The 12,658-nt window shown below is 36.8% G+C and overlaps 1 protein-coding gene across 1 annotated transcript in view; it reads left to right on the top strand.

Annotated features, from left to right (window-relative positions):
• The window catches only part of LOC138245569 (collagen alpha-1(XXIII) chain-like), a 284,280-nt gene extending 275,894 nt beyond the window's left edge, over nt 1–8,386 (top strand). The window contains exons 25-26 of the mRNA XM_069199279.1: nt 501–539; nt 3,122–8,386. Of these exons, the coding sequence (XP_069055380.1) occupies nt 501–539; nt 3,122–3,124 (42 nt within the window). The 3' untranslated portion in view covers nt 3,125–8,386. The remainder of the gene's footprint in view (nt 1–500; nt 540–3,121) is intronic.
• The last annotated feature ends 4,272 nt before the right edge of the window (nt 8,387–12,658 follow it).

The following is a 12,658-nucleotide window of genomic DNA, read 5'->3' as shown; positions in this document are numbered from 1 at the left end:
GTAGGAGTTCCAAGGCAGCAATACCAGGGTAGTTTATGCACACATACACATTTTTGAGTATCCGCAAAACTTTTTCTGAACCTTTCCACCTTGTGAATGGTCAATGGTTTATTCCTGTCAAGGGTGAAAGGCATTATCAGTGTTAACCTTTTAACAGCTGTCTGTTGGCATTCGCTCAAAGTAAGCCTAATTCATATTTCATACAATATGTTAAGTGTAATACCGATTTTAATTATAGAATCTGTATGAAGAGTCTGAAAATGTAGGAGCAGATGTTAATGACTCAGAAAAGAGATTTGTTGTTATGTTTGATATCTCACTAACTCTAATCCAAAATATAATTATTGTCAGCATTCAACATTCGAAGTAATCCAAAAAATTATAGTGCATGGTTATTTCACTGGTGTAATGGTTGTGGTGCATCTTAACATCCTTTTGAAATTATTTTATTTGTTGTTCTCTTTTGCACCATTTCAACTAAATTTTGGTAATCATTACAGGGACCAGATGGACTTCCAATAGCGGGATGTTGGCATAAGGTATGTATGGGTATTTTGAATTGAGGAGAGGACATGCGGCACAGCTTCAGGCCAAACTGATATTGCCTGAATTAGTAAGAGAATTACACTTTCATAAGGTGGTATTGTTCTAGAGTAAGCATACCAACAAACCCAGCATCCATCCTAGAGATAGCCATCATCCCAAGATGCCTCTTCAGAAAAACCAGATCTTTGAAGGCTTTACTATAATTAAAACAATTTAACATACATGGGACCTTTATGGTTTGTTGCATTGCCCTTTCCCACCCAGTGTTGCATAGTACTTTAACTGCGGAAGAGCTGCTTTGTCATTGCGAAATGAAGCATGTCGGTCAACAGAACATACATTTCTTCTTTCTCTTCATTTAACATAGTTCCCCCTAAATATATTGTCAACCTACAAAACAACAAAGAAAATGGGAAATATATGCACACTTTACCAAAGTTTCTTCATCACTTGCACCTAGATGTGCAGAAAGCTACAAAGGTACATTGTTCCCTTCATTTTCATTATAGTTTCCTGCCACTCTGACACTCCCAGGGAATTCTCACACTTGCCCATCCATGTGGAACTTACAAGTGCTCAAAATATTCAGACTTTGCGAATGTTATTAACTGCATGCAAAACTGACTTTGTCACTTTAAGTCACGTGTTAACCCTACATTTTCCCTGAATGTAAGTTGGCTTTATATTCCTCAAATAAGACAAGTTTTGAATGTGTGGCCATCTGTCCTTGCATTTCGAGGCAGGGTCAACCGGTTTCTTTGGTGGTGTTAACATGCTCCACGGTTAGGAGTATCAAGTCTGTTGCAGTTATGGTGGTCCCACACTGGAGGGTTACTTATTAGGGATAGAGCTTGCTTTATCTTATGGTTTCAATCAGCAATTATATTACCTTCCTTGTGCAATTTTAAGATTGACTTGTCTTTGCATAATATGAATTAGTTACTTTTGAACATACTTATTATGTGTCTCTTGTATCACAGAACATCGATAAAGTGACCGAAATGGGGGCAATATATACAAGCCTTGTTTTTTTGCCTTCATGCTATATCACTTAACCCTAAAATATTAATCACACATTATTAGCCATTGTGCATCAAATACTTGCATACGGATACTAGTGGAAAGAGGGTCTAGTGGACTTATGATCAGGGCCACTGGAATTATGTGATTGTGTGGCTGTGGCTTTTTCACATAATTATTGATTTGCTGCATTTGCCACATAATCCATCATCGCCTGAATAATCTACAGATTTTAACAAAATAAATTGTTTCTAGCTTAAATGATTCAAATGTTACTAAAAACCCAGTGACACGTTGCTGCGCAGTGGAAGGCCCTTTGCAAAGGTTGACTGGTCACCTTTTTGTTGCTTATTGTTACATTTGGGTGTTAAACTGGTGCTAATATGATACAACCAATGCCAGACAATGTTAACAAATGTCAAAATTTCAAACTAATGAAGTAATACTATTACAAAATATGCTGCATGTGCCATGTAATTTGCCTTTTCTTGTTTACTCAACACTGCTACATAATTTGACACTCCCCTGTTACATAATTCCAGTGGCCCTGCTTATGATCTATCACAATTTACATGAAAACTGGAACCAGTACATGGGGAACACAATTCTTAATGTTGGCTATTTTATATTGTAATCAAATATGCAATGTTCTCCAGCATGCTTGTCTTTGTTTTGTGTTGAGGTGACAAAATACTTAATAGTCCCTGCAAGTTTTAGTAAAAAATCTGAAACTGTGTTCATTTTTACCCTTTGTGTTGCAGACTAATGTGTGATATATAATTGAGGAGATTGACATGCATGTTGTAGAAATTGTAAATTTCAAAATTTAAAAAGTATTTAAGAATTGTAGATTTCCACACAACATCTCCACATATTAACACAACTAACCATTTGGAAAATAAGTATATTTTTAAAAGTGTGTATGTTGCAAGATAAAACAGCAAACCATCGACAGCAATGGAAGTGTCTATGGTCATTAGTTGGCGGTTTAGTATGGTGAGAAAAAGTCATGACTGATGCAAAGCAGATATTATTGCCCTTGTTAACTCTCTCGACACCAGGGATCAAATCACAATGCACGGACTGTGGCAAGCATGGTATACACATGGAAAAACCGGCATGCACAATTCACTGATGATTGACAATGCCAGTCTCAGCACGTACACAACATACTATTGCCAAAGCACACAAAACAAGTGTAGTTGTTAAGGACCGCTAAAATGCATTTTAGTGAATATTTCCAGCGGAGTGGTAGTAAAAAAAAAACATTGCATATGAGTTCACAATGTTTTATGCTCTATAAATGCTTACCATAGACTATATCAACCTCTTTTTTGCTGTGGTGGAGTTCCACATGTTGTCTATAGTTAACATGGTGTGACAGAAGAAAAATTGAAGTTAAGCATATAAAATACATTTAATTGTTGTTTTGCAACCCAGTGTCTTCATTGATGTTATAAAGTAGTTAACATTCAAAAGCATACTCCAAGTGCAATATGATAGCCTTTAATTATATCTATTTTTTAATAATATGCATATTTCTGTTTTCTTTCAGTGAAGTCTAACAGACAAGCATGAAGTGTGTACATATTAACTTGACATATTTTGACTTCGTTTTTTGTAAAAAAAAAACAAAAAAAACAATAATATATTGACCTTTTTTACTGGATGCCGTTGGACGCTGGCTTTTAATGCAGTGAAGCAAGGTCTCCAAAGCCATGCAAATTCGAATGAGCAGCTTTTGGACTGATAAAGAAGAAGCTGCATGTGGATGATTTTACATTTTGTTGCTGCTAATTGGACTAACCAGATCCTCTAATAAATGAATAAAGCGGTGTGTTAATAGCAGCATGGGTTGCATGAAGGGAGATGTTTTACATGCCAAACTCTTCTTCCAGAGTTGACATTCACTTTGCATTTTTATCCACAACACCAAAGGATGAAAAAGGTGGATCATCTAAGCTGAAGACAAAAAAGGGAAAAACAATGAAGGCAGAGCCAACAAAGATTGAGAACTAAACATTATGGCAGTCTTTGCAAGAATAAGAAATCAGTGGATTGCTGTTGAAATGGAAAGCAGGCATTCTTGTGTTTGATATCCAGTCTGAAGATCTGACAAAAGGAAACAAGATGTTTTAGCTTTTGATGCAAAGGCTCTGTTGAAGACTCAATCCTCTATGGGATCCCTATTAAGAATCGTGTTGGTTATGCCTTTGTATTCTTGGTATATTGTCAATGTGCAAGATTACAGCATTGCATACACTGGAATGCTTGATGGATCTTCCCAATTAGTGGATGGTGTGCAGGGTGAAAGGTAAATGATGTTAGACTGTTATCACAACAGTAGTACTCCCAGCAAGACAATCTCCTGGAAGACTGAGAGATACACAACTATACAGTCGAAGATGTGTATGACATACATACAAATTTGTTTCACTTCAAGGTTACTTGCAGATTAATTTTATTTTTGTTATAAGTCATAATCCTGATAGCATGACATTGTCTTTCTATTTTATATGGAATCCGCATATATTTTTATTCAGAATTATGCACATAACAGTTAATTATATGTTACTACATAGTTGAAGTTAGATAAATTGTATCTTCAGAAACAGATGTTTTAAATGCCCTATACCTAAGCAGATATGAAAAGGTATTTTAATGTATTGTCAAACAATTGATTTCATTAACAATGCATTGGGTTCAGCAAACCCTTGTGATTAAATGTAAGTAGTGATACCGTGCAATCTAACCACTGCAGTGTTTAAAACTAAGCTATCATAATTTTTAGAAACAAGCTTGTCTTTTGCTCTATTTCAATTTGTCATGATAGGAAAATAAAGACATCATATACATGACATCTGTGCTGCATCCCAAACAACTAGCAAGAATTTGAGAAACTGGCTTATTTAAGCTTGTCCATGTTCTCACCAATTACCTCATTGATACTTTCAAATGATGGTTGCTTGCTTCTCGTCCATCTGCAACACACACAGATTTTCTACTTCTGTCCTATGGAGTCATCTCATGATGTATTTAATGGTACCTGACACTTTGTTGTTATACCTTCATTCCTCATCCATAATGCTTAAATGCTTACCCTCAGTTAATACTGTCTGCACAGAACTGTAATATGGCACTTAGCAATCAACAGGGTAACGTTTTAGTCAAAGAAAAAAGTGGTGGCTGGGATATTATACCTTTAACTAGAAACTCCAAAGCAGAAATTGGAATTCCAAAATTATACCATGGAAAGGGATTTGAACATCTGTCAGCTGGACATGTTATGTGAGTTTCTGAAATGTTTGTCTTTACTATACATTACTATAAACATGTATGGATATACACTTGCTAGAAAAGTAACCTATTTACTAATTAGTTCTGCACATTTACTTAATGCTTCTGCATCTATTGCACAGTTATTTTAAACTATAGCAATGTCTGTTGTGAAGTCTGACTTCTTAAGAGATATCTACAGGGGTATGCAGAAATGAGTTATGCCTAGAACAAGGTAACAGGACGTTTTAAGTACTTAAGAACTCAAATATTGTTAGTTGTTGATCTTACTTTTTAGCATTAAATAACAATTTTGCAGTGTGCTGTAATAAGACAGATCTGTTTTTGAGGAGTATTTTGCCCTCTGACAAATAACAGACTGGAGTTTATTTGATCACACATTGCGTGCATTGTACACAGGAAATGTCTGAATGTATCAAGTGAACTCATCACAATTAACCCAGATGATTATTTGATACCTGCTTCACAAGTAAAAAAGACTCTAAATGGGACTAATCAAGAGATGCCTGTGCTATAGAACATCTTGTGTTATGGTGTGTGAAATATAGTTTTAGATGCAGTTATGAAGAATGAGCAGATGTGATCAAAAGATTGTTCTAAAAGAACTGTTTTTAAAGAATGGTTGAATGACAGTGCTGTTCTATTGTTTAAGTATGGAACGACCTGATCATAGTATGACCTGCTTGACTATATTAAACCTGTTGGATATGCTAGGAAAGGTTACCATGTTTATTTATCTCCATATATCATTATAATTTTCATGATATAAAATGCACAATAATATTTTAGAAACTGTAGAAAGAAATTAAAGTTCTGAGGCAGAAACACTAAAATGGATCTGAGAATAGCTATGTTGAAATAAAATAGTGTTTCATTTTGTTAAAACATTAACTCTGGAGCATTGTCCTACCAAAAAACCAAGAGACAAGATGCAAAGTACGTTTTAAAAAAGCTGAATCAAAATTGGTTCCTATTAGGTTGTTTGAAGTGATTGATCGACTTTCTGCAAACATGTGTAATTTATTTCACATTCATTTAAGCATAGATTGAACAGCCGTTGCAGCAAGCAATTGAGGGAGTTGCAGATGTTCCACCTCACAGAACAGCTTAGAATTCAGATGATAGAGAAATGTGTTCACTTTAGTAAGGAAAACACTCAGCTGAAAGCAGGTACCCATTGTGCCAATGTTTTCCTCCATGATTGAGCCTAAGCAAAGTTAGTGAGTTTAGAGCCCATGTACATTTTTCTCTAAATTAGGTAAATGCAATAGGTATTTTATTCTAAATAGTGGATACGTTAATTTACACGATTTTATGAAATGTCCTATCATCACACAATACATTTCCACACATTGGACTCTGAAGCTTTTTCAGTGAATGATACTTGTCAATGCCTAATCACAAAATAACATAATTTTGAATTTTTAGTGCATTTGCATAGGCAAATATTTTGAGAAAAAAGGTAACCCCTCTGAGACTTTTATACGCAATCTGATTGTTCATTAAAAATGCTTTGCTTTGATTACTTAGTGGAAAATTGCCCTTAATTGGTGTGATGTATCATAATATTTTAACAGTGTACTACACAAGCACTATGTTTAACACAACATGATGGAAAGGAAATGTACGTTTTGAGTGTTAGTGCTACAAATGTCTGAGAGCCATATTTTTGTATTATTTATAATGCTTATAACATATTTGGTGATTTTACTTTTCAGATTTGGAGTAGGGGTCCCAACCTACAAATTGTTTCAAGAACCTTATAACAAATATATTTTAATTAAGTATAAGTCTCTGATTGCCGAAGGGTGTATACTGCTAGTCATGGTCCAGTCAGAAATAATTGACTGCTGTTCACATTATATATACAAATTATATAATTATTAAATAAATAAATTCATATATGCAATTGATGAAAAATTCAAAACATGTTCTAAATGCTATAGAGACCTAGGTGAACACCTGTAACTTTCTATTATACTAATTAAAGATACCCATGGGAAAATGTGGCATTCTCAGTTCAGCTTTATAAGAAAGCAAATATTTGACGAATACATGAGGTTTGAGGTGCCTAAATGGAGGGCATGTTTATCGGTGTGATACAGAATTTTCAGTTGGCTGTTTAGTTTGATGTTTAGATACCCAACAAATAGCCTGCATTTCCTCTAACCGATGACCGTGAGAGAAAACTCCAAAGAATGCCATTGTGTGAGGAGTGCAGACGTTGGCACCAGGCACAGAGGATATCGTGCTGTCCCACGCACCATGCAGTACTATCTATCCCATTATATACGGTGCAATTCAAACAAATCTATATAATTAAAAGTATTAGTTTCTCCCAACAAACTCAGTGGGAACAAAGAGGAATCAGTGATTGCTACACCCTTCATTTAAAGCTTATGTGAGAGGGTGCATTTTTGCTACTACAAACAGCTCAGTCCTATAATGTATGTCTGTATCTGCTCCAGGGTATCCTCTTGCTTTTTGTGTCACCCCTTGGGTTTCATGCAATCTGTAGTCTCATTCTTATCAAACAATAAAAATAATTTGGCTCTGTGAGTTATATAAACATGGAGATATTAATATACCACTAACCTAGTGGAGAGTTGTGAAGTACTCTTTGTTGAGACAAAAACAAGAAAAGGAACATGCACTAAGCCAGTAAGAAATGTTCTCTTGTCATGTGGAACTTCCCATTGCTAATCAGGTTATTTATATATTCAATGCAGCAGAGGAAAAACAAAATGGCTATTGCAAAAGTAAGCATGCGTTTTCTTCTGCAACATCAATACCAGGGTGTAAGGTGTCAAAAGTAAGCAATTTTTCCTAGTCCCTTTTTGCCAGTTTGTTTAGCTAAACAATTTAAATGATAAAACATAGATGTATGTCATTCGAGTTCTTAGACTATATTGATTATTTTCCCCCTTAAATATCATAAGTGATGTATCTTGATGATGGGGTATCCAATAGGAGGTGCTTCTAAATTTTCTGGACTTTGTGAAAGCCACCAACTAAGGGTTCCAGCCTTGCATTAAGGAAACAAGTTCCCAATGAGGAGAAACGCTGCTTCCTCCACACGCCTAGCATTTATAGATATCTACTGCATGCAAGTCAGTGTTTAATTTCATAAGGGTAATTATTTTTTAAGAAAACATTGCAAGACAAGAAAATGTTGTGTGATTTGTACCAGTGTAATGTGCTTAAAGTTTCATGCAAAAAATCCAATTTCTCCACAAACTTTTTTACTGTATATTAAGAAAACACATCGAGCAGTTTTTTCCAAACCTCAGTGTGCTCTTTAATTGCCAAGAAATTAAAATCAGTGTTAATGCCAGTATATTTGCATTTCTGGGAACAAACTTTCTTAAACAAATGAAGATGTTCATTTCATTTTTGTTTTAATGTGGTCTGAATGATGCTAATGTACTTTTCTATGTTGTACTGTAATTAAGCAAGGGAGTGTATTGCTTTTATGTGTTTTTATAAGTATGTATTTTGTTTTAATAAACCATGTAGTTGATAACTGCCTTTTATTTCACAGAATGTTATAACTGTATAGATAGTTTAACTGTGTGCATATGTATAATAAAATGGAGACTTTTAAACTTGTAAACATAAATAAACTTGTTGTTTGTATATGTTTATTTTCCAGGGTTATAGCCCAAATTGTAACTTGTGTATCCTATGTATATATTACTTCATCAAAATGTAGTTGGAACTGAAGCACAGGCTACATTCCACAGTACTTTGAGTAGATACTGAACTCACAATTTGAATATTTATTGCTCTTAAAAGGCGTTTGTTCTATTTTTCACATTACTTTGACAAATTGCATTACATAATAGATAAAAATGCATATATACGTACAGTACAACATGTAGGGTTGTGAGTTTATAATATACATGCATAAACCAAGATGATCAGTAAAAGGGACTTAACGAGATATGGTAAGAGATCAACAAGTTTTATTAAAGATAATATGAAACAGTGTCAACCTTATATAAATCAACATTTCACAGGTTGTACTAGTGAGAACATAGATGTTGAGCAACTAATACTGTGGAAAGGAAAAAGAAAGCTCAAAATTCTGATTAAAGAGTTCATAGTGTTTTATCGCTAAGAGAGGCTGTTCAATTCCTGCCTCTTGTGCAAACCCAGCCATTAAAGTGATTGTGCTGCTGGTAGAGGATCATATGTAAGCTCGTTCCATCCATTGGGAAGCAATTGATCATCCCAAAAAAGAAATTGGTGGTTCATTACAAGGTGATTTGCAATATCCTTCAAAAAGTACAATGGATATTTTTATTCCCTATTGTACACACCATAACCCTTTCTGCAAATCAATTAAATACTTGGGGTGTCATTACGAGTCTGGCAGTCGAACGAGCCGACCGCCAAACTCCCGGGGATGAGGTGGCCATCAACCCGGCTGCCTCACCCCCTACCATATTACGATGTTCCCAGCGGGCTGAACAGTGGGAACATTGCATTACGACATTCCCGCCGGTCAGCCTGGCAGGAACAGTGCTATGGTATTGGCCTCGGCTCCCAAGACCACTACCAATACTGTACAAAGCCAGAACCCTTGGAATGCACACTGTCTGCACCCTCCAGAATGCTCCTGTACCCCTAGCACAGTCTTTCCGCCAGCCTTTGCATGGCGGCATCCCCACCATGGAAAGGCTGGCAGAAACAGGAGTCGTGATAAGCACAGCAGCACTGAGTTCAGCGTTGCTGTGGCTGACCACGTGTCCGACCACCATCAGCCAGACGGGAACCTTGTTTCCGGTGTAACTGTGGTTCCCTGGGCGTCTGACCAGGGTCGTAATGTGGCGGTCGGATCACCTGGGGAGTGGCGGTCCAACTTCCTCTGCGAGTCTGGTGGTTCTTGGACTGACAGACTCGTAATAAGGCCCTTGGTGTCTTTCTTTTTCATGTGAACGAGGTAGTAGGGTTGAAGACGTGAGGAATAAAAGTGACTCTGATATGAAATTGGGCACATTGAAAAAGTAATTTGTAATTTATTTCAAATGGATATCAGAATCAGTTTAACATAAGTCAGATTACAACTGAGGCACAGAATGTGTAAAAAAAAAAAAAAGGGCAGAGAGATTCTATTTTTCCTGTAATGATCGTTAGTGTGCATAAAATGAAATACGTTGACATAAATATCTCCTTTCTGCTCATCACTGTTTGTTTTAGAAACACAGACCTTTAGAATGAAAAACCAGTTTTAGTTTCTGTGCATTGTTTAAACTGCAGCTGCAATTATGCTTCATGACCTGTTTTTCATCCTGGCTGCTGGCTGTGGCAGCAGGCACTATGAATTCAGAGCTCAAATGTAATGACATTACAGTTGAGCAGCTACATCATTTTACCATTACATACGACTAGAGTCCAGTATATTAAGGAAATTAGATACAGGATTTTATAAATGGATTGCAGGCTCCCATGTATTATAAACAAATTGAGTCCTTATCGTTTGACCATTCATTGATTACTGGGCAATGCTGGTAGTGTGTACCATCAATTACAACTCTTTTATCAAGCAACAACTCGATCACCAAATAACCCCTTTGTAGGCGTGGCTCTTCAAAGGGTCTGAAAGAAGCAGGCAGGGCTTATTCCAGAATGTAGTAGAGGTTTTGCATCTCAGATGTTGTAACACTTGGGGAATGTAACACAATAAATCAATGAGGCTTGTAGTTGACAAGATTTTTGTTCAGTGGGGGAGCTGTTAGTACTGGGGATAAGTGCTGGCCTCAGCCATATCACAAATATGGATTGAGGAAGCGAGGTTTAATGTTCAAGTCCAAATGTGAGTTTGAATGTTGATATAGTCAAATCTATTGACTGTATTCACAAACACAATATGTAGAGAAATGTACCATGATCAGGTTCTCAAACGTCTACTGTGCAAACTAATAAAAGAAGGTTAACATGGGATGATTATCTAGTTAAATATTTGAGTTGTTACAAATGTTGCATTATATATATTTATTTTAACATCCTGATTTCCATCATTTGCCTATACACGTTGTGAGATGGCTCTTTTCGCACAAACAAAACAACTTGAAATGTCAGTAACTTTAAAATAGTTACTATACATTTCTGTGCAAGGGTTTTGCTTTGAAATGAGTAAGGTGGCTTTAAAAAAAAGTTAACCCACTGGGGTATTTTTTGTATGTAGCAGAATGTAACTTTTTTTCTTATGCTTCCTGTAATTCTGCTTTAGATCAACGAGCAAGCACATTAAATGATTTAAAATATTCTTCCTGGATATCCATCAAACAAAACGCTGAGATGCTAGGACCAAGAGGTTAAGGAGATCCCTTAACCAATGATTGTATGGTCACATAACATACACCCTCTTAAGGAACTGCAGCATCAATGCAACATGATGGTGGCACTGGTGGAGGAACATCCCTGGGTGGACCTGGAATTCTTGTTGCTCACCACCCTCGAAAGATACCGCAGAAGCAGTGTGGTGAACCTGTTAAGTGAGAGGATTAATGAAACCACTGGAAGTTGTGAGATATGGTCAGGGCTCCAGGACACCCAGTTCTCAGGCTGGCTTGTGCAACCAGCTCTGTGGAAACACAGAAGACTGCAATGGCAGTGGGCCGTACATGGGCCATGAAGACCACCCGTAACTGCAGAACGATAAGTGCTAAGGAAGCTTTAATAAGGTAGCAGAGAAGATAAATAGGGTGGAGTACAGAGGCCCTGGTGGCAGAGCATTAATTGATTTTACAGCATGTGTAAGATAAAATGTTATCTGGGTCACAGAGGCCAACAGACTTTCAGGGAAGAGATGTAGACAGGACAAATCCCTTCGTGCTCTTGGCCCCTTACCTAGCAAAGGTTCATAGGCAGATCAGTGTGGAAGACCACTATAATAAAGGGAGTCTTCTAAAGTTAAACATGGCTTTGATAGTTTTCAGGCCATGACAAGAATGGAACTGCTGTGGCCTCAATGAAGGGGAAATTGAAAGGCTCACTTGTCCTCCTGGGCTTCTGGGGCAGAGACCTCACTATCAAAATCTGAGGGTTACACTTCAATACAAAAGTCTAAACTGTTCAAAAGGCAAATGGGGAAACTCCCAGGATTGTTCAGCATCCAGTTCAACATGACTATTGTCCTATGTTCTCTGGCACCTATGTTGAGAGACTGTGTGTGGAAAAAGAATAACATTTCTATAATACCATGTTGTTATGTCAGAGGGAAGGGGTTTGCATGGGCAACAATATGATGCAGAAGACAGCAAACACTGTATTGAACACAGAGATGCATGTTGTAGTTGGAACAAAATGAAACCAATAAGTATATCCACTGCATTAATTTAGACATGAATACTTTGGCACAGCTGCAATGGAATACTAGGAAGTGGGCATTTTAGAGGGCACACTTGCAGCTACAGTCCTATTGGAATCTGTCATATCTTGTACAACTCTGTGGAACTGGTATGGCCATAGCCAAGTCTAGATATATATTAAGAGTGATATGAGCCTGCCTTTGGCATAGGTTGCTCAGAGTCACTAGAGACTATGGTCCTGACTTAGAGTTTGGCGAACGGGTTACTCAGTCAAAAACATGATGGATAACCTGTCCGCCATATTACAATGTCTATAGGATATAATGGAATCATAATACAGTGGACAGGATATCTGTCATATTTGTGACGTAGTAACCTCATCCACCAAACTCAAAATCAGGCCTGATGTCTTCACCCAAAGGAGGATAGTGTTAGTCTTGCGTACATTTCTCTTTTGTATCAGAATATATCATTAGGTG

The sequence above is a fragment of the Pleurodeles waltl genome, chromosome 7, assembly GCF_031143425.1.
Source record: "Pleurodeles waltl isolate 20211129_DDA chromosome 7, aPleWal1.hap1.20221129, whole genome shotgun sequence".
NCBI lineage: Eukaryota > Metazoa > Chordata > Amphibia > Caudata > Salamandridae > Pleurodeles > Pleurodeles waltl.
Note: the sequence above shows the minus strand (reverse complement) of the source record. Positions and strands in the feature narration are given on the sequence as shown.